At 35.7% G+C, this 20,302-nt stretch overlaps 3 protein-coding genes across 3 annotated transcripts in view; 2 read left to right on the top strand and 1 right to left on the bottom strand.

Annotated features, from left to right (window-relative positions):
- LOC132192308 (uncharacterized) overlaps positions 1-20,302 on the top strand; it is a 69,400-nt gene that overhangs the window by 11,662 nt on the left and 37,436 nt on the right. The window lies entirely within an intron of this gene.
- Positions 7,191-9,516, top strand: LOC132191273 (L-type lectin-domain containing receptor kinase IV.1). The gene has a single exon (XM_059606218.2). It carries the CDS (start codon positions 7,275-7,277, stop codon positions 9,309-9,311), a length of 2,037 nt encoding a protein of 678 aa, XP_059462201.2. The 5' UTR covers positions 7,191-7,274; the 3' UTR covers positions 9,312-9,516.
- Positions 14,294-15,171, bottom strand: LOC132179621 (uncharacterized; the record flags this gene model as incomplete). The annotated part of the gene is made up of 2 exons (XM_088511013.1): positions 14,294-14,493; positions 15,133-15,171. Coding segments are annotated over 2 exons (126 nt in total), but the record flags the coding sequence as incomplete, so codon positions are not given.

Genomic DNA, 20,302 nt, shown 5'->3' with positions numbered 1-20,302 from the left:
GACGGTTATATACCCCCATCCACTGAGATACCGACAGTTCCTCGCGGCAATCCACCCAGCTTGTTCTTAAGGTGGCTATCTTATCAGCCCATTTTATTAGACACATTATGCAGCAGTTGTATTGCAAAATTATATCAATAAGACAAAATAAGAATTCCTATAACAATAAAACAAAGCTAGTACTCAGTAAGTATATCCATACTTACTCTCCTTAGTGTAGTATTCTGCTCCACTTCTGCATATAATACATACATACAAACAATACTTAGTTCATTCTCCAATAATATCATTGTTTAAAGACACTCATCTTTTTATATTTATTTATTATCCGTCACTTCATCTTTACTTACTCATTTTATTATATTAATATAAAATAGTCATATATAACTAGTTAAATGACTGAATGTAAATGTTAAATGCATATTTCGGGGATGACATCAAATGGTCTTTACCGCCAGAAATATGAACAGAAATTTAAATGACATAAAAGAAATGACTGAATGTAAATGTTAAATGCATATTTCGGGGATGACATCAAATGGTCTTTACCGCCAGAAATATGAACAGAAATTTAAATGACATAAAAGAAATGACTGAATGTAAATGTTAAATGCATATTTCGGGGATGACATCAAATGGTCTTTACCGCCAGAAATATGAACAGAAATTTAAATGACATAAAAGAAATGACTGAATGTAAATACTGTAAAGTAAATAATATATAGATAATATTATAAGTCCTTAATTGATTTTGTCCACTAACTCTTTATTATTAATTCACTTGTTCCATTACTTTATTTTACATTATACGCTTTATTGGGTCTTTAAACAATTAAATGAGGACAAGTAATAAAAGCAATAAATCATGATATTTATACATGAAACACTTACCCAATAATCCTTTAGAAGTAAAACTCCACCAAATCTTCTCTAGGTAGCTAGTTTTAGAAAAACGCTTGAACACTACAAGAAAGATCTAGGCTATATGGTATTTGAGTAGAACTAAGAAATAAAATGAAAGGAGGAGCAAACAATTTTACTTGTTCTAAGATTGTAAAAACTTAAGTGAAAGTGAATTTAGCTAAGGCTCTATTTATAAGAGAATGAATGGTTAGGATTTATTTTTACACATTTGATCTAAGGGTTGAGATGGATTTAACCAAAAGAATGAACCTAGTCCATATTTCATGCTCTATACTAATTAGAATTTTCGTCCAAAATGAGGGCAGTGTATTCCGATCCATTTTTCAATGTCCAAACGTACTCCGATTGACATGAAATTTTGAGAGTAGATAGAGGACTCTGAAACAAACATTTTATATTTTTGGTTCGACTTCATCCGAGTTCGTTTGAGTCTACTTTTGGCCTATACAAAGTTTCCAATTCAACTTAGGCTTTAACTATTTGCATTCCCACTTGGCCACTTGCCTTATTAAATCATTATAATCATGATATTTACTATAATCATCATTACTAGAAGACTTTAAGCTTTCAACAAAGGTGGCTAGCCTTGATATCTTTCTTTAGCAGTTTTAATCCCATTTAGACAGTATGAAAATTAAGACACTGCTTTTTAGGCCAAAAACTACAAAACTTCAAATTAATTTCTAACTTCACTAAACACCAATATAAATAATTTATTTACTAGATTGTGTTTAATTATGCTCATAAACATATTAGTGAAGCTAAATTTTAGAATTGAATGGATATACAAAAGATGTCAAAAATCAATGTAATATACTTGTAACACTAAATAGTTATTCAATATCATTAATCCATATATCATTGATCTAATTTATTCATTTATTCTTTTAATCTATTTAATATTGTTTATATGAGAGTTTTTAAAATCGAGGTCGTTACAATAATGCTGGTGCATCTACTTCACATGCTTCTAATGAGTCTTTGAATGTTGAGCCTGTAAATGTTAAAGAAGTCAAGGCTAATTTTTTCAAGACTCCTTCAGTTAAACAAACTCAAGGTAAGTTTGTTCCTACATGCCACCATTGAGGGATTGTTGGTCACATTAGACCAAACTTTCGGAAATTCAAAGCTACACCTAAGAAAGAAAATCAAGCAGCTCCTTCGACTCTCCATGGTAAGAAAGGTAAGAAAATTTATGTTGAGCATCATGCATCTTACCCTAAGCCTAGAGTCATGTATCCTCCTAGAAAAGTACCTTCTAAACGGTTTGTGCTCACTCGTCATCATTGTGGAAAGGTTGGTCATATTCGACCCAAGTGTTTTGATTTGAAATCCCATAAGCATAAAAGTGAAAATTCATATTCTAGGAAAGAAAGTGAGGGTTTGGTCATAATGATGAGATAAGTGCTATCTAGACTAGATAAGTTTAAGCAAAGTCATAAGTCTAGACCTAAGATTTCTCAAGTGTGGGTTAGGAAGGATGATACCATTCACCCCTTGAGGGGGAGTGGTGGTGATCTCACCTTATGTTAGGTGAGTCACCCACATGCATTGCCTAGGATTGATTTTCTTACATATCTTTGCGTATTCTAGAGCATGTTTTTCTTTTTGCAGTGCATTATTGTTTTATTTGTTTTACAATTGTCTTTTGTTTGTATGCATTTCTTTTGTGAAAAATTTTAAAAAGACAAAAATATTTTACTTTGGTTGTCTTTCTTTTCTTTCTTTTGTCTTATGCACCTAAATAGTCCATTAGTTTCTCATGTTGCTTTCATTGATTTAATTCCTTGCGTCTTGGAATATTCTTAATATGCATGAAATGAAAATTTGTGTTAATGGACTTCTTTTTGTGGTTACCTAAAGCTTAAGCTTATGTGGCACACTTTGCCTATGCTTACTCTCTTGTGCACATTTAAGCTTAATTTGAGGCTATTTCTAAACTTTAAGTGTGAGGTATGTTAAGTAACTATATGAGGTTTTTGACTAGTCGTATCTTTCAAATTGACCATATGCTAATTGAACCTAGGGCTTAAAAATTCTAACATTTCTCTTTTGTGATAAGCATCAATTGTTTAAGGACACTTTTTCAAAGAGAAAAATATATATATAGTGAAAAAAAAAAAAAAAAAAAAAAGTCAGACGATCATGTTCTATATGGAATTTATTTCACTGTGTCAAACTTGTGCAAAAATTTTTTTTAAAAGAGGAATATATTGAATGAGAGTGGCTAGACTCTAGTATGATAAGGTTTGACTTTTGATTTGATTTTTTTGTCAAAACCTTCAGTTGGTGAAACTTTCTCCTCATTTTGTAAGTTGGTAGTTTTTTTCTCATTGGATGGCTTACACATACACAACACACAATCATGGGTTGAATGAAACATTTTTCTTTGCTTGGGTAAAACAATATGAGTTTCTTGTCATTTCTAATCTTATGTATATTTTTCATATTTTGAGTATGCTTGGGATATTCATTGTGAAATACATGAGTCGTTGATGTGTGTATCATATGTGTTCATTTGACTTTTGAGGGAACCATGTTTTTTTTTACTTTTCCAGTTTCTTGTTGATAAATGAGTCATACATTGAGGGGGAGATTGTGATGATGTGCCTCCATGATCTGCATTAAACTTCATGCATTTTTCGTTTCTATGTAATCATGAGTTTTTCTTGTGTTATTCCTGTTCCACATATGCCTTGGTGTATTTTGAGAAGTGTTTCAGGAAATATGAAGACCTTTTGTCATTTTATGACAAAAATGGGGAGTAAATATGGGGAGTTGATAGGATGTCTCAGCTTATTGGTTTTGTCACCGAATTGTGAAAGGGGGAGTTAGTATTTTTGTTGGCTTAATTCGGTTCCAAAATACAGAGGCTACTGTCCACGGGCTTAAATACTAATATAGAATGCTCAAAATCTAATCTCCACCGTTCACAATGAGGATTCACGTGTCATGAACATCCCTACAAAGTTTCAACTCAATCGGACCACAAACGCTCATTAATCGGAGCTGTTGATCAAGTTCGGACAGCAGTTTTAAAAACTCAGTTTCTGTCCTCCGCAAGGCTCTGTCTGAACAGCCCAATAACCTATATGGACACCCTGTAAGTGTTACACCCCAAAACGTAATTTCAAGTGTGTCGGTGTCTAGGGTTTTGGTGTGCGATATATATACATCTCATTTAAGAAAGAGATGTACAAAATTTCACCCCAGATTTCGTGAGAGGCTGTGCTTAGAGAGAAAATCTGTATAAGCCTAATTATTCCTCTTAGAGGATTTTGTTAGTTTCATTGTGCGTTTCATTGAGAAGTCTATCGGAAGGATCCAGTAAAGGAGAATCACGTTGAAGAAGATTGTGAGTAAGGAAACGAGTTGGAGGCTCGTCGATCTTACAGAGTCAAGTGCTTGCATAGGGCTGTAAGTGTTTTCAGTGTCTGTAATCTTTGGATAATCTTTTGATAGTGATTTTCTTGGTTTGACTACTCCAGAGAAGTTTTACTTTTAGAACGTTTTCTAAAAGATTTGCTCTTCGTCCCCAAAATTCGTGTGTGTGATTGTTCTTATTTTGATGATTATTTGCTTTGATAAATATTCGTTAATTCCGCATAAATTATAATATTTATCTGCTTTGCGTTTTGCACCAAAAATTTTGATGCACCAATATGAAGGAATTGCAAGCCTAGACCTTTTCCCACTTTAATCTAATCGGTGCCAATGTAGAGATTCCCAGTTGAAGGATGAAGAATGAAGATGTCTACAAGAAAGTAAGGAAAGCATATTTAAAGATGTCTGTAAAGATTTTATCACATTGGATTTGGCTTAGGTTTTACTCTATCTTTCTCATAAAATATTTAAAAGTAAATCTGAACCATTAAAAAAGTTACAACATATTTTTTTTTGAACTCCCAGGCTGATCGAATCCAGTCATCTTCAAATGCATGAGCAAAACAATAGTAGCATTTGATTTGGGGGGTGTCTATATTAAAAACGAGCACTAATGTGTGGCTTCGGTGATGTGGGAAGCGTTGACTCATTCAATTTCTGCCATTGTTATTCTATAATGGCGGGCTGATCGTGCTTCTACTTCAATCAATCAGATTCGTTGGGGTGGTCCCTTTCTACGTGGGGACCAACCCACGTGGACAAGAAAACAAAAGGGTTTCTACTCTTTTGTTTTCATATAAAAGGAACGTGTATATGTGAGACACGTGAGAAAAAAAAATAAAAAAATAAAAGAAATAAGAAGAAAAGAAAGTGTGCGGCGGCGCAGAGAGAGAAAGAAAAAAAAAAGGTTACCCCTTTTTCCCGTTTGTCATAAATTGGAAGGTTATTTGTCGATCGATCTTAATATAATTTTAGAGTGTTGCTCCTGACGATGAGTGCTATGTATTGACATGTGTCAATCATTGAAATTCATTTCTAGTCGCTTGGTTGCTAATACCTATTTGGTGAGATCCTTCTTTATTCTTGTTGAAATCTACTTTAGGATGATGAATTTATGTTTCATCCAAGAATATATATATTCTTGATGTGGTGATAACCTCTAAATAATTCTCTAGGAAAGACAATTGTAAACTCATTATTGTTGATAGTGAAAGATTTAACTGAACTAGGTCCCATGGTTTTTACCTTCGCATTGGAGGGTTTTTCACATAAAAATTTTAGTGTCTTGCTTGTCGGTTTGCTTGATTATTATTTTGCTACTGTGTAACTATTTAATTTGCACAAAGAGAGATAAATTAATTCCGTTGAGCATCTGAAATTGGTTCACCCCTAACAATTATATATTCGATCCTTGAGAGAGGGCAGAGTTGGTAGCTAGTTATTGGTATCTGATGGCTGCGGCTAAGAATAGTGGCAAATCCAGGAAGGGTGTTGATGAATCACGCATGTTGGCACAAGATTGGGAAATTGACGAAGGCAAGGATCTTGATTTTAGCTCCGAGAGGCGGCGATGGAAGTCGATTTTTGATGAAGCATCCAAGTCCAGTAGGCCTCTCAAGAAGATCTGAAGCCCGGAACGTCAAGACCCAATCCAGTCCTTTGCTTCTTTCACACCTCCTCCCTTCTCAATTCCCAGCAATTTAGTACCACAACTCTACCTATGTACCACCCAACATTTTTTTTTTTTTTTTTTTGGGGGTTTTGCCAAGAGGGTGGCCGCCGGCCAGAGCTACCCTAGGCAGAATGGGATGGCCCGTCACCCCCTATGGGATGGTTCGGCCACCCCAAGTATCACGCCATGTGGCGCCACGTGTAAGGGTGACGTGATATTCCATTAAAAAATCTAACGGAATATTAACAAAGATACTAAGTGAGTTTATTTGCAAATTACAGGTACCATTTGTGATATTTTTTTAAAATCAGGTGTCTCTTTGATTTTAGTGCAAATCACATGTACCAGATTTGTATTTGACCCTAATATTTTTACGAGGTATTTTTTGTGTTTTGATTGAAACTTGCATCTCTCAAAAAAAATTTGGCCCTTGATCCCTCTCCAAATTGAAACCTGGATCCGTCCCTGATCGTCGCTATGTTTATTAACCCATAACTAGGGGCGGAGGGAGGGGGTTGAGAGGGGTCAAATGCCCCACTCACCTCCCAAAAAATTATTTTTTTCTTGAAATTTTTTTTCGAAATTTTTGGTTGTCCTCCCTCAAAAACATATCAGGGGCAAGTGTTTTTTTTTTTTCAAAAGAATTAGCTTTTCATAACTCATGTGAAAGCTTTACCATATTTCAATAGTTTTTTCAAAATTAGGTTTACAGTAAGGGACACAGAAAGGCAGAAACGTGGTTAAAGATGACTAAAAAAATACACTGTTTTAAATGACTAAAAAACACACCATTTTTGGAGTCCATGTTTAAAAAAAAAAAAAAAAAAAAAAAAAACCCACTCGGTCTCGGAAGTTGGAATGTACTGTCACCCAAAAACTAAAACAAACAAAAAAAAACTAAAAAGAATGGGGGCAAGTCAATGAAGTCTCCCTTAATTTTTTTTGTTTTTTTTCTTCTAAAACTCTAGCCCACTTTTAAGTCTTTAAATAAGTATAGTATATATTATATTCAGAAGAATCAGAACTCTTATTTGCAATTGGTATTAGCCGTTCAACAATTTGCAATTTGAGAATTTTTTTTTCATCCTATTCAAAGCCTTCAACAATTTAAATCATTTTTTTGGAGACTGAGAGGTATGTAAATAAATTTTTATATTTAGATTTAATACCTGTGTAGACCTAACTACCCAAATTAATAGTTTCAGATGATTTAATTTTGTGAGGAATTCAATATTTTGAGCTTTCAAAGCAGTGCGGCAGGGGCTCATTTAAAGTCTGACTTCCGAGGGAGCGGATGCAAAATAAAGGCATGTTGTCCAAACTAGTATTGCTTCTGCCTCTCCTAATTAGCTTAGTAGCCTCCAAAGATACCAGCTTCACCTTCGTCGGGTTTACATCGGCAAATGTAAGCCTAGACGGCATAGCCAGAATCACTTCTGCGGGCCCTTTAAAGCTCACTGATACAGTACGTCAACAAATGGGTCATGCTTTCTACCCCAATCCAATAAGCTTCAAGAACTCGTCCAATGGTACCGTTTCCTCCTTCTCTACCACCTTTGTATTTGCTATCATTTCTGAATATCCCACTTTGAGCGGTCATGGACTTGCTTTTGTGATTGCTCCCACAAGAGGACTCCCAGGAGCTCTGCCAAGCCAGTACCTTGGGCTTTTCAATGGCAGAAACAACGGTAATGCCTCCAACCATGTTTTCGCCGTAGAGCTCGATACCATCCAGAGCAGCGAGTTTGCTGACATCAATGATAACCATGTTGGGATTAATATAAATGGCTTGAAGTCCGTGAAATCTGCTGGCGCAGGATATTTTGCTGATGACAATGGTGGGTTTAGGTCCCTGAGCCTTATAAGTGGGCAGCAAATGCAAGTTTGGGTGGAATACGATGGTGTCCAGAAGCAAATCAGTGTTACTTTAGCTCCACTTGATGTCGCGACATCAAGTGGAGCTAAAGTAACACCGATCGTTAAACCCAAAATTCCGCTATTGTCTTTGTACCTCGATCTTTCACCAATCATTGAAGAGAACATGTATATTGGCTTCTCGTCCTCAACTGGCTCAGTCCTAACCGCACATTATCTTCTTGGTTGGAGATTTAAGATGAATGACGAGGCTCCAGAACTTCTCATCTCTCAAGTTCAGCTGCCTTCGATATTAGGAGGTAATCGTATAGAAAGATCGAAATTTTTTATAATTGGGTTGCCTATAATAATTGTTAGTTTCGTCTTGGTAGCAATTTCAGGTGTAGTTTATGTCATAAGAAGGAAGAGGAAGTTTGCAGAATTGCTGGAAGACTGGGAACTTGACTATGGGCCTCAGAGATTCAAATACAAAGATCTTTTTGTTGCCACAAAAGGATTTAGGGAGAAAGAGCTATTGAGTAGGGGTGGATTTGGTAAGGTGTATAGAGGTGTACTACCTACCTCCAATATTGAGATTGCGGTGAAGAGGGTTTCCCATGAATCAAGGCAGGGAATAAAAGAATTCGTTGCAGAAATTGTGAGTATGGGTCGGCTCCGCCACAGGAATTTAGTACCACTCTTGGGGTATTGCCGCCGAAAGAAAGAGCTGCTTCTGGTGTATGACTACATGGCCCGTGGAAGCCTAGACAAGTACCTCTATTACCAACCTGAGCTCACTCTGGGCTGGAGCCAGAGATTTGGAATAATAAAAGGTGTGGCATCGGGGCTGTTTTATCTACACGAAGAATGGGAGCAAGTTGTTGTTCACAGAGATGTCAAGGCAAGTAATGTCATGCTTGATGGTGAACTGAATGCCAGATTAGGAGACTTCGGTCTTGCAATATTTTATGACCGTGGAAGTGACCCTCAAACGACTCATGTGGTTGGAACCGTTGGGTATATTGCGCCAGAGCATACTCGAAGCGGCAAGGCCACAACAAGCACAGATGTGTTTGCCTTCGGGGCGTTTTTGCTTGAGGTGGCTTGTGGAAGAAGACCTATAGAGCCACGGTGGCGAACAGAGGATATCATTTTGGTCGATTGCGTGCTTTCTCACTGGAACCGAGGCGAAATTCTTGGAGCAAAGGATCCAAATTTGGGTACAGATTATGTAGCAGAAGAAGTGGAGTTGGTATTGAAGCTTGGGTTGCTGTGCTCCAATTCAGAGCCTTCAGCTAGGCCAAGCATGCGCCAAGTTATTCAGTTCTTGGAGGGGGATGTTCCTCTTCCAGAGTTACCTTTGGTTGGTCTTTGTGCCAGTGGCTTAACGTTTGCCATGACTTATCCGTCTCCTGTGGACAATGCGTTCATACCTTTGTCTTCCGTCGCAGATTCGCTTCTCTCGGGGGGTCGCTGATTCGATCTTAAAGTGTTTGTTACCCATTGTGAGTCTGTTTGTAACCATTTGAGTATATGATTTTTTGGAATGATCCAACTAAAATTTGTTTCTTCAAGGTTGTGCGGTATATGCATGAACATGGACCTTCCTCTTATCATACATTTTGCAACTTTGCATGCTCTAACATCCGTCGAAATAGATGCATTGGGAGGAAAATAATTCATTAACGTTTTGGATTCATATTGGATGCCATTATTAAGGAGTGGATTTCACCCCTTGAAAAAAAGAAGATAAAAAAAGGTACATATATATATTCATGTCCGGGGATCGAGATTAGAGCTTTAGATACACTAACCTATAAAGCGCTGGTTTTAGTCCTAAATTCTTAGTAAGAAATCTTAAGCTAACAAGGCCAATGCATACCACACAAAATTGCATCTCAAAGCACATTACAAATAGGGAAGCAAAAAACAAATTTTTTCTAAAAACAATTATACGATCAATTTATAATAAAAGAAAATTAGATTTAAACTAAGGATAAAGGATAATATTTTAATATAAGATTTCAAAGGATCGGAAGAGGTCATGATGACCCATACCAACCCCCTTCCAGGTCTGTCTCTGGGTCTGGATAATTGATTGATTATTTTCTTGAACCTAATAATCATAAGATTTGCCATATCAACTCACTCCTTTGGTGAATCTGTGTTATCCATCCATGGCTAAATTCAATATAAAAGATGTTCAATAGTTCTTCTTGGTAGTAGATTGGTGTCCACAACTTTAAACGGTGTAGAATAGTCGTGATGAATATCTAGATATTCCACTGCGCGCAATGTCAATGTTAATTAAGCACCAAATGGCGACGACTTTGACAAGATTGTCATGACATGCATGTGCAACAAAGTCTTCTTCTGGCTTTAGAATGCCGTGTACGACTGTGTAGAAATAGGCATGATGGAGATATTCAAATGCAATGTTTCAAGGACAATTGGAAAATTGTTGTGAGAATACTACCACTTTCTAGGAATTTTGTTAGGTTTTCAAAAGAAAGTTAGATGTAGAGCCCATTGTAAATATTACGCTTAGCACCAAGGGTCTAAATTTGCTAACCATCATCAATAGAAACAGAAGGAGGACCTCAAATGTCATAATAAATTAGATCCAAAACTTTGTCCGAATGTAAAAGAGATAAATAAAATGGCGATTTGTGACTTTTATAGCCAATAGACAAGAATCACAACTAACAACAGGTTTATTACAATTGATTGTTATTAGAAAATAGGATCTGACGAACAAATTGAAGGGAAAGATGTCCAACACACCAGTGCCATATGTTCACTAGCTAGGCAGGTGCGACCGAAAATAATAGTCATAAAAAAAAAAATTCTGGTTGACCAAAAAAGTTTTATTAATTTCTATAAAATGGTTTTTCTTTTATAAATCGTAAACTATTTTTTTGAGTTTGAGTTTTTAATTCTAAAACTACTAGACCACCGCCAGAACCTCATGCGGACCTCCACTAGAATCCCCTTTGATCTCTACCGAAACCTTGCAAGAACCTCGCCGGACCATCACCAAACCACTTTTGGAACCCTGCTGGAACTCAAATTTTTAGCTTAATTTTTTAAAAATTAATATTTTTATGTTGTTAATAAAAATTGATTTTTAGAAGCTAATATATATGATTGAATGAAAATATAAAATAAGTGCTTTGGTCCTCTCAAGGGGCCCGCGTAAAGCGGTTTCAGAAGCAACTTTCACCCGGTAACGTTCGTACGTAGAAGCTTGGAGCCTTAATTTGTTGGGAGTTATTTTCTTAGTTCTGTCATGATCCGAAACAAGAACATAATGAGAGGGAGGCACGAACACCTTCACCAAAGCGGAAGGGATGGAGATTAGAGTTTTACGTGTCTTAAATTCTTAGTAAGAAATTTGAAGTTAAAGCCTTTTTTTAATTTTACAAACCTATACCATTTCCCACTTAAATCTAACCAGTGCCAGTGTAAAGATTCCCAGTTGAGTTTGAAGGATGAAGATGTGTGCAAGAAAGTAAGGAAATCCAGCATATGCTAAATGCTAATCACCTTGGATTGGACTTAGGTGTCGGTCCAGATTTAATTCCACTATGTTTTTTTTCATGAAAAACTTAAAATTAAATCTTAAAAAAGTTACAACATATTTTGTAACGTCTCAGTTCTATATTGGAAAGAGATGAACAACCCACATAGTGTTGATACACTACAAGAAATTAGGTCTTTAGGGGCGACTTTAAGTCGCCCCTAAAGACCCTAAAGTGGACGCTGTTGGCAACAGCGTCCACTTTTCGACCCTAAAAGTGTCGACCCTAATAGTCCGACCCTAATGATCAAATGTCTGATTATCAGGGTCCACTTAAAAGTCGACCCTAATGATCACTTTTAGCGTCCACTTTATCGCCCCTAAAAGTCGCAATGTTTGGACCCTAAAGATGATGTAAACGGAAGCGAAAGTCGACCCTAATAGTCAAGCAATAGCGTCCACTTTTAGTTAACCATTAGGGTCGACTTTATGGACCCTAATGGCCCTTTTAAAAAAATAATAATAATAACTATTAGCGTCCAAATCAAAGTGGACGCTGATAGTTAAACCATTAGCGTCCACTTTTGTGGACGCTAATGGTCCAAAAATATTAAAAAAAAATTGACTATCAGCGTCCACTTTGAAGTGGACGCTGATTAGTTGACCATTAGGGTCCACATTTGTCGACCCTAATGGTCCTAAAAAAAAAACTGCGATCGATCGCACACAAGTGTGCGATCGATCGCAACATCAGTAGGTTTTCAAAATTTGGAGACCATTAGGGTCCACATTTGTCGACCCTAATAGTCATAAAAAAAAAAAAAAAAAAAAAAACTGCGATCGATCGCAAACTTTTGTGCGATCGATCGCAGTATCAGTAGGTTTTCAAAATTTGGAGATCGATCGCACTTGGAGTGCGATCGATCGTAGCATCAGTAGGTTTTCGAAATTTTGGGATCGATCGCACTCCAAGTGCGATCGATCGCAGCATCAGTAGGTTTTCGGAAAATTGCGATCGATCGCAGACAAGTTTGCGATCGATCTCAGCATCAGTAGGTTTTCGGAAAATTGCGATCGATCGCACTCCAAGTGCGATCGATCGCAGAACCAGGGAACATTAAAGCATACTATTATCATTGTTAAGATTTACCTTGTAGCAAAATGACACTTTTCTTATCTCTCTATTGGAGTACTACTTTGTGGCTCTAGTTCCTTTATGGCAACAAATATTAATTTACATAATTCACCAACTTTTTTAGTTCTGAAAGACTTTAAATCATTCCAAAGAAATGTAATATTTTCCAATTATCAACATGAACTCAGCTTTGGGTTCTGGAGATAGACATTTTTTGGTTGAATTTTATGATCTTTGTTCTGTTTGTGGAAATGGATATTGGGGCAGGGCAAAGCATATCAAGTCATCACCACGTGTTAACTGCAATGATGATAAACTTGCTAAAAAGCTAGAAAAGCTGAAGGTGGGAATATGTAATATTTCTCTTCCAACATCAAAGTGTAAGTTCATAGTCAACTTCTTCAAGCAATCTCCAAGACTATTCGCTTTAAATAAAAATATGACTGTAAGAGAACTAGCAATAACAGAAATACTATAACTGAATAAAATAAAAACTGCTGAGCTCACATCTGCTTTTTCCATCAGAATCACCCCCAGAGGAAGAAGTGTGAGGAACAGCTGCTGAGTCAAGCACATCCTCAAGAAGGGTCTGCAAGGAAGGTGGACGCAAAGTGCTTCTTGTACAAGTACTCTCTTTTAACAGAGTACTTGTACCAAAAGAAGGAAAAATTCTGTTATCGCTAGAATAGGGTTTCAAAAACACACAAAAAAATGAAATAAGTTATGAACTATTCTAGTATTAAATGGATCTAATGTTACATTACTGAAGCGGATTGTAGAATTCCAGCCTTCAAAACAATAATGCCCATTAGCAGCATCAAACATAAATCTCTCTTGTGCAATATATTTATCACCTTGTTCAAAAATTTTAATCTCGAGTAGATGCCTCATAAACGTCAAGAATATTGACACGCCACATATTATGCAGCACACATCTAAGAAATAATGCTAAAATAAGAATTAGAGCTATCCTGGATATGTTTCTGATGCTGAAAACAGTGGACATTGGAAGTCATACAACACAGATGGTTCCAAGAAATGGTTCAAGACAAATAAAGTTCAACATGCTCCCTATGTGAGAGAGAGAGAGAGAGAGGTCAGCAACCTGACTGAAAAGTTTGGGCTTGTCATTTGTTGAAATTGTAATTTCATGCATTGCCCTGCAAATTTTGGAAACTATTACAGCGTTAATTAACTAAACCTATAAAAGCTTCGAGCAATCTATGAAAATTTTTTGTTTATGGTAAAAATATTTTGAAGATCTCATCATCCACAAAGAAAGCAAGCAACATTAAGTTGAATATAGATGAGAGAAAAATCATAAGAAATACACACAAACAAAATAGAATGTATAAATAATAGGATACATATTGCAATGTCTAAGAAAGGTCCAAGGATATATAACTGTTCAAAGCAAAGTCACAAACCAGTATGAGTTAAATGTGTAGTTTTCCCCAACCAGGAGAGAATATCTGATGAAGCCACGGATCTCAACTTCTTCTGGTAGGAGAAAACTTACATAATAGAAAAACTTATTCTTCCTCAAACTTTACCGTCGGGATCCTGAATATTTCAATGGTATGAATGGAAATTTTCCCAACTCTTCTCATTCACTTTTACAGAAGAGACTTCATACCTATTGCATCAAACCAGAAATTATTCTTTTTCTTGAACTATCTAGTATAATAAAACTTATAAAATCCTGCCAAACCTAATGCGCCCATGTCAGCATTGCAACTCGTATCTATAAAGTATCCACATCAGTTGCATACCAAATTAATTTGTTTACGCCACAGTCATCAGCTTAAAACAGATAACTTGATTATTATAATTCTATCAACTCTGCAACTTAAAAATTCAAGAAAAAACAGGAATTTAAGAGAAAAGTGCCACCGGCATCACAGCACAACGCAACAGTCAAGCGAGAGGGTCCCTATGTTTGGCTTGTTGCAATAACTCCTCCCGGACTCTCTTGATCTCTGCTTGCTTCTCCAATCTCTCATTCTGTGATTAGAAAATAAATGAACATATAAAGTGCTTAATGCAGTAGAACATTGTGTGCATTCGAATTAGGATAAATCTAGAGAAACTTCAAACTCAACATTTACCACATCTCTAAAGTTGTAATATAAATGATCCCTAATTTTTCCTTAATTCATTATACCTCACTAAGTTGTATGCTGAGCAACAAAATCTGAACCATAAGATTCTAAAAATTCTACAATAGACATAGAGTTATCCTAAAAAAAAAAAAGAGTAATGCTATCCGTTTATTCTAAATAATACAGGCCGTCCCTTGCCATGAAGGAATTCACACGCAGCCACTAGCTTTCCAAAAATAAGGGGAGATTACTGCTCACGAAAAGTGCTTTCGGTACTACGGACCTTTTTCCATCCATTGCAGCAGTAATACAAATAGCTATAAGCAGCCAATTATGTATTTCCAAAAAAATCCAATTAGCATTGTAGAAAGGAACGAATGCAACAAAGCAATAGATCTAGCAGAGCACATGGCAAAGTATAATATCTATGGTTTTTCTCTCCATTTGACCAATAAATTGGGCGTTTAAACCAATCAAAAAGTTTCTAATTAGAAGTAACAAATAGAGTAAAAATGAACAAAAAAAGTTCAAGGCATTTAACCTTTTCGTCTTGGTGGAGAGCGATCCAGACGTGAAGCGATCAAAAAGTTTCTAATTGAAAATTGAGAAGTTCATCAGAATTATTATTTGAGAAGTTCAACTCGTATCTGCCAAACCTAAGAGTCGGCGCGAAATCCACGGCTCTGCTACTGCAGGTCTCTGTATCTTCCATGATCACCGCCGAAACGACGAGCCGTTCGAAACTTTTAACAGGAACGCTCCGAATGGTACCGCTCAAAGGCACGGTTCCAACGCGAGGCGGAGACTACCGCGCGAGGAGAACGAAACGACGGAGTAAGAGAGAGGGTGAGCTAGGGAGAGCAGCGGGAGAGAGATCGAGAGTGAGAGTGATGAGGGAGCTGAGTGCTTTTGAGGGAGGGGAAAATTTTAGGGATTTTCGTGTTTTCGAGCGTTTGGGGAAAATTTTTGGTTCGAAAATTTCAGAAACCGCGCCATTTGTTGGCGCAAATATTTTCTATTAAGCCTCAATCAGCGGCGACATTGCTTAGTCGCCGCTATTTAGGGTAATTTTATTTTATTTTTTAAAAAAAAATTATACTTACAATTTTTTTAAAATAATTTTAAGTTTAAATGTAGGGTAAATTTGAAATTCTATAACAATTTTAAGGGTATAAAAGACATTTTCAAGAAAAAAAATACTATTCACACAATATTTTTTTCTATAAATGATTAATAGCTTAATTGAATGTTTATAGTTCAAATGATCTAATTCACTATGATCGATCAATATAAAAGACATTTTCAATAAAAAAAAATACCATTCACACGATATATATATATATATTTTTTTTATAAATAATTAATAGATTATTTATAATTGATTAGGATCAATTAAATGTTTGATCGATCATTTGATCCTATCACGATCAATCAAATTAATTCAGTAGGATCGATTGGATGTTCGATCAATCATTTGATCCTATCTCGATCAATCGAACTAATTCACCAAGATCGATCGGATGTTTGATCTATCATGATTAATCAAACTAATTTATTAGGATCGATCGGATGTTTGATCCTATCACGATCAATCGAACTAATTCATTCTGATTGATCTCAATCGAACTAATTCAATAGGATCGATCAAATATTTGATTGATCATTTGATCCTATGACAATCAATCAAATTAATTCAGTAGGATCGATGTTTGATCGATCATTTAATCATATCACGATCAATCGAATTAATTCAATTTCAATTGTTTCAATCATTCGATCTTATCACGATCAATCGAACTAATTCATTATAATTGATCGGATATTCGATCAAACCTTCAATTTCAATTGTTTAAAGTTTAATCGATCATTTGATCCTATCATGATCGATTGAACAAATGCAGTAGGACCTAACGGATGTGTGAACAAACCTATCACGAACAACTCATTATGATCAATTGAACTAATTCATTATGATCAATTAAACTAATTCATTATGATCGATCGGAGGATTCGATCAGATGTTTGATCCTATCACGATCAATCGAACTAATTCATTAGGATCAATCGGATATTCGATCAATCATTTGTTCTTATTACGATCAATCGAACTAATTCACCAGGATCGATTGGATGCTTGATCAAACATTTGATCCCATCACGATCAATCGAACTAATTCATAGGATCGATGTTTGATCGATCATTTGATCATATCACGATCAATTGAACTAATTCACCTAGATCGATCGGATGCTTGATCGATCATTTGATCATATCACGATCAATATAATTAATTTAGTAGGATCGATCGGATGTTTGATCGATAATTTGATCCTATCACGATCAATTGAATTAATTCAGTAGGATCGATCGGACATTCGATTCTATCTCGATCAATCAAACTAATTCATTAGGATCAATCAGATGTTTGACCGAACATTTGATCCTATCACGATCAATCGAACTAATTCATTAGGATCGATCGAATATTTGATTGATCATTTGATCCTATCACGATCAATCAAATTAATTAAGTAGGATCGATGTTTGATCGATCATTTGATCCTATCACGATCAATCGAATTAATTCACTTTCAATTGTTTCAATCATTTGATCTTATCACAATTAATCGAACTAATTCATTATGATCGATCGGATGTTTGATCGATTATTTGATCCTATCACGATCAATCGAACTAATTCATTAGGATCGATCGAATATTTGATTGATCATTTGATCCTATCATGATCAATCAAATGAATTCAGTAGGATCGATGTTTGATCGATCATTTGATCCTATCACGATCAATCGAATTAATTCACTTTCAATTGTTTCAATCATTTGATCTTATCACGATCAATCGAACTAATTCATTATGATTGATTGGATATTCGATCAAACCTTCAATTTCAATTGTTTAAAGTTTGATCAACCATTTGATCCTATCATGATCAATCGAACAAATGCAGTAGGACCTAACGGATGTGTGAACGAACCTTTAATTTGTTTGAAGTTTGATCGATCATTTGATCCTATCACGATCGATCGAATATCCGATAATTTATATAAAATAAATAATGACATATTATCGGAGGTAAATTTTTGGGAAATAACATTTTAACGCCAAATCCTAATGGAAGGAGATATTGCATCAAATTATATGTTGGATGAGTCAAATATTAAATATGTTTTTATTATTAAAATATTAACAACAAATTTAAATTTAATAAATTTTTAGTATAAAAGATCATTAATGTGATATTTATCTTATAATTAATTATTAGCTTAAATTTTATTTTTTTATTTTTTTATTTATTTTTCTACGCAATCTTTAGGGTCGACTTTGAGAGTCGACCCTAATAATAGGTCAATAGCGTCCATTCGTAGTGGACGCTATTGGTCATCAAATTTTTTTTTTAATATTTTTTTAATTCTTCTACGCACTCTTTAGGGTCGACTCTCAAAGTCGACCCTAATAATAGGTCAATAGCGTCCATTCGTAGTGGACGCTATTGGTCATCAAAATTTTTTTTTAAATTTTTTTTTAATTCTTCTACGCACTCTTTAGGGTCGACTTTTGTCGACCCTAATGCATAACTATTAGGGTCGACTCTCAAAGTCGACCCTAATAATAGGTCAATAGCGTCCACTCTTAGTGGACGCTATTGGTCATCGAATTTATTTTTTTAATTTTTTTTAATTCTTCTACGCACTCTTTAGGGTCGACTTTTGTCGACCCTAATGCCTAACTATTAGGGTCGACTCTCAAAGTCGACCCTAATAATAGGTCAATAGCGTCCACTCTTAGTGGACGCTATTGGTGATCAAATTTATTTTTTTTAATTTTTTTTTAATTCTTCTACGCACTCTTTAGGGTCGACAAAAGTCGACCCTAATGCCTAACTATTAGGGTCGACTCTCAAAGTCGACCCTAATAATAGGTCAATAGCGTCCACTCTTAGTGGACGCTATTGGTCATCAAATTTATTTTTTTTAATTTTTTTTTAATTCTTCTACGCACTCTTTAGGGTCGACAAAAGTCGACCCTAATGCCTAACTATTAGGGTCGACTCTCAAAGTCGACCCTAATAATAGGTCAATAGCGTCCACTCTTAGTGGACGCTATTGGTCATCAAATTTATTTTTTTTAATTTTTTTTTAATTCTTCTACGCACTCTTTAGGGTCGACAAAAGTCGACCCTAATGCCTAACTATTAGGGTCGACTCTCAAAGTCGACCCTAATAATAGGTCAATAGCGTCCACTCTTAGTGGACGCTATTGGTCATCAAATTTATTTTTTTAAATTTTTTTTTAATTCTTCTACGCACTCTTTAGGGTCGACTTTTGTCGACCCTAATGCCTAACTATTAGGGTCGACTCTCAAAGTCGACCCTATTGAGCTTTTATGTGATTTTTTTTTTCTTTTTTTTTATTTTTTTTCCATCTTTCAGCGTCCACTTAAGTGGACGCTATTGGTTAAGTATTAGGGTCGACTATTGTCGACCCTAAAAGTTTTTTTTTCGCCGCTTAAATTTTTCCCGCCCCTAGGATAATTCCCGCGCGTATATTAGGGTCGACTTATTAGCGTCCACTGTAAAGTGGACGCTAATAGTCAACTTTTCGACCCATTATTAGCGTCTACTTCGAGGTGGACGCTAATACGGAACTATTAGGGGCGACTTTGAAAGTCGCCCCTAATAGTTGAGTATTAGGGGCGACTTTTGAGTCGCCCCTAATAAGTCGCCCCTGATGAGTATCTTTCTTGTAGTGATAATGGCTCAAATTGTCAACAAGTGTGAAGATAATTGCTGAAAAATATCAATATTCAAGTTAGTGGGCCCAAATCCTATTTATCTATAAGAGGATAAGGTTAGTTTTAAAAGGAGTTGAAGAACAACTTGAAATTGGATTTCTGGAGAAAACGTGTGTGGGTAAACATGTAGACCGCAATGTTTATCTTCATCATGGAAATTAAAGACTTTGTATTCATGATGGTTTTGTTTTTCCAGCAGCAATTGGATTAAAATTATTCTCCTATTTTTCATAATTAAGCATCTATAATAGGACATGTAGTCCTTGAGTGAGATCATCCGAAAAATCTAAATTGGTGAGAGCACTTTGTAGCATTTACAAAGTGTACAGAGTTTTTATTTACTGGGTATTTGAGAGGGACAGCTGAGTGGGGTGTACAAGGGATTAATGGCTTGGGTTTGGGATATTAAACTTGAGCAGTTCAGGCCTGGATCATAATACTCAATATTTCTCAATAATAAAGAAGGAGACCGGATCACGCCCCGTAGATATAGGCATATTGTCAAACCACGTAAACTCTTTATGGACATGTGTGTGTTCTCGTGTATTTTCTTTCCAAACTTGCCTTTCGCATAAAGGTCCGGTGGAAAATTGGTTTCTAATAAAATATCAATTTTCCCAACACATAGAGGTGCAAAGGTTGTTATTCAAGAATGGCGACTGATCTGCTACTTCAAATCAGCCTCCAACATTTAACGACTATATGGATGGAACATATTACCTACTATCTTAGCATTTAAGTATTAATCTTTATAGTCAGAGATTCTGCCGGAAAAGAAGAGTGAAAGAAAATGAGAGATCCCACATAAAAACGTTGATATTTGGAAGTTTGAAGCGGCTAAAAATGGTTTTCTCGGCAAATTGGGCGAAACTTCGTGGGTGACTTATGGATTATGG

The sequence above is a fragment of the Corylus avellana genome, chromosome 10 (assembly GCF_965113065.1).
Source record: "Corylus avellana chromosome 10, dhCorAvel1.hap1.2, whole genome shotgun sequence".
Classification (NCBI taxonomy): Eukaryota; Viridiplantae; Streptophyta; class Magnoliopsida; order Fagales; family Betulaceae; genus Corylus; species Corylus avellana.
Note: the sequence above shows the minus strand (reverse complement) of the source record. Positions and strands in the feature narration are given on the sequence as shown.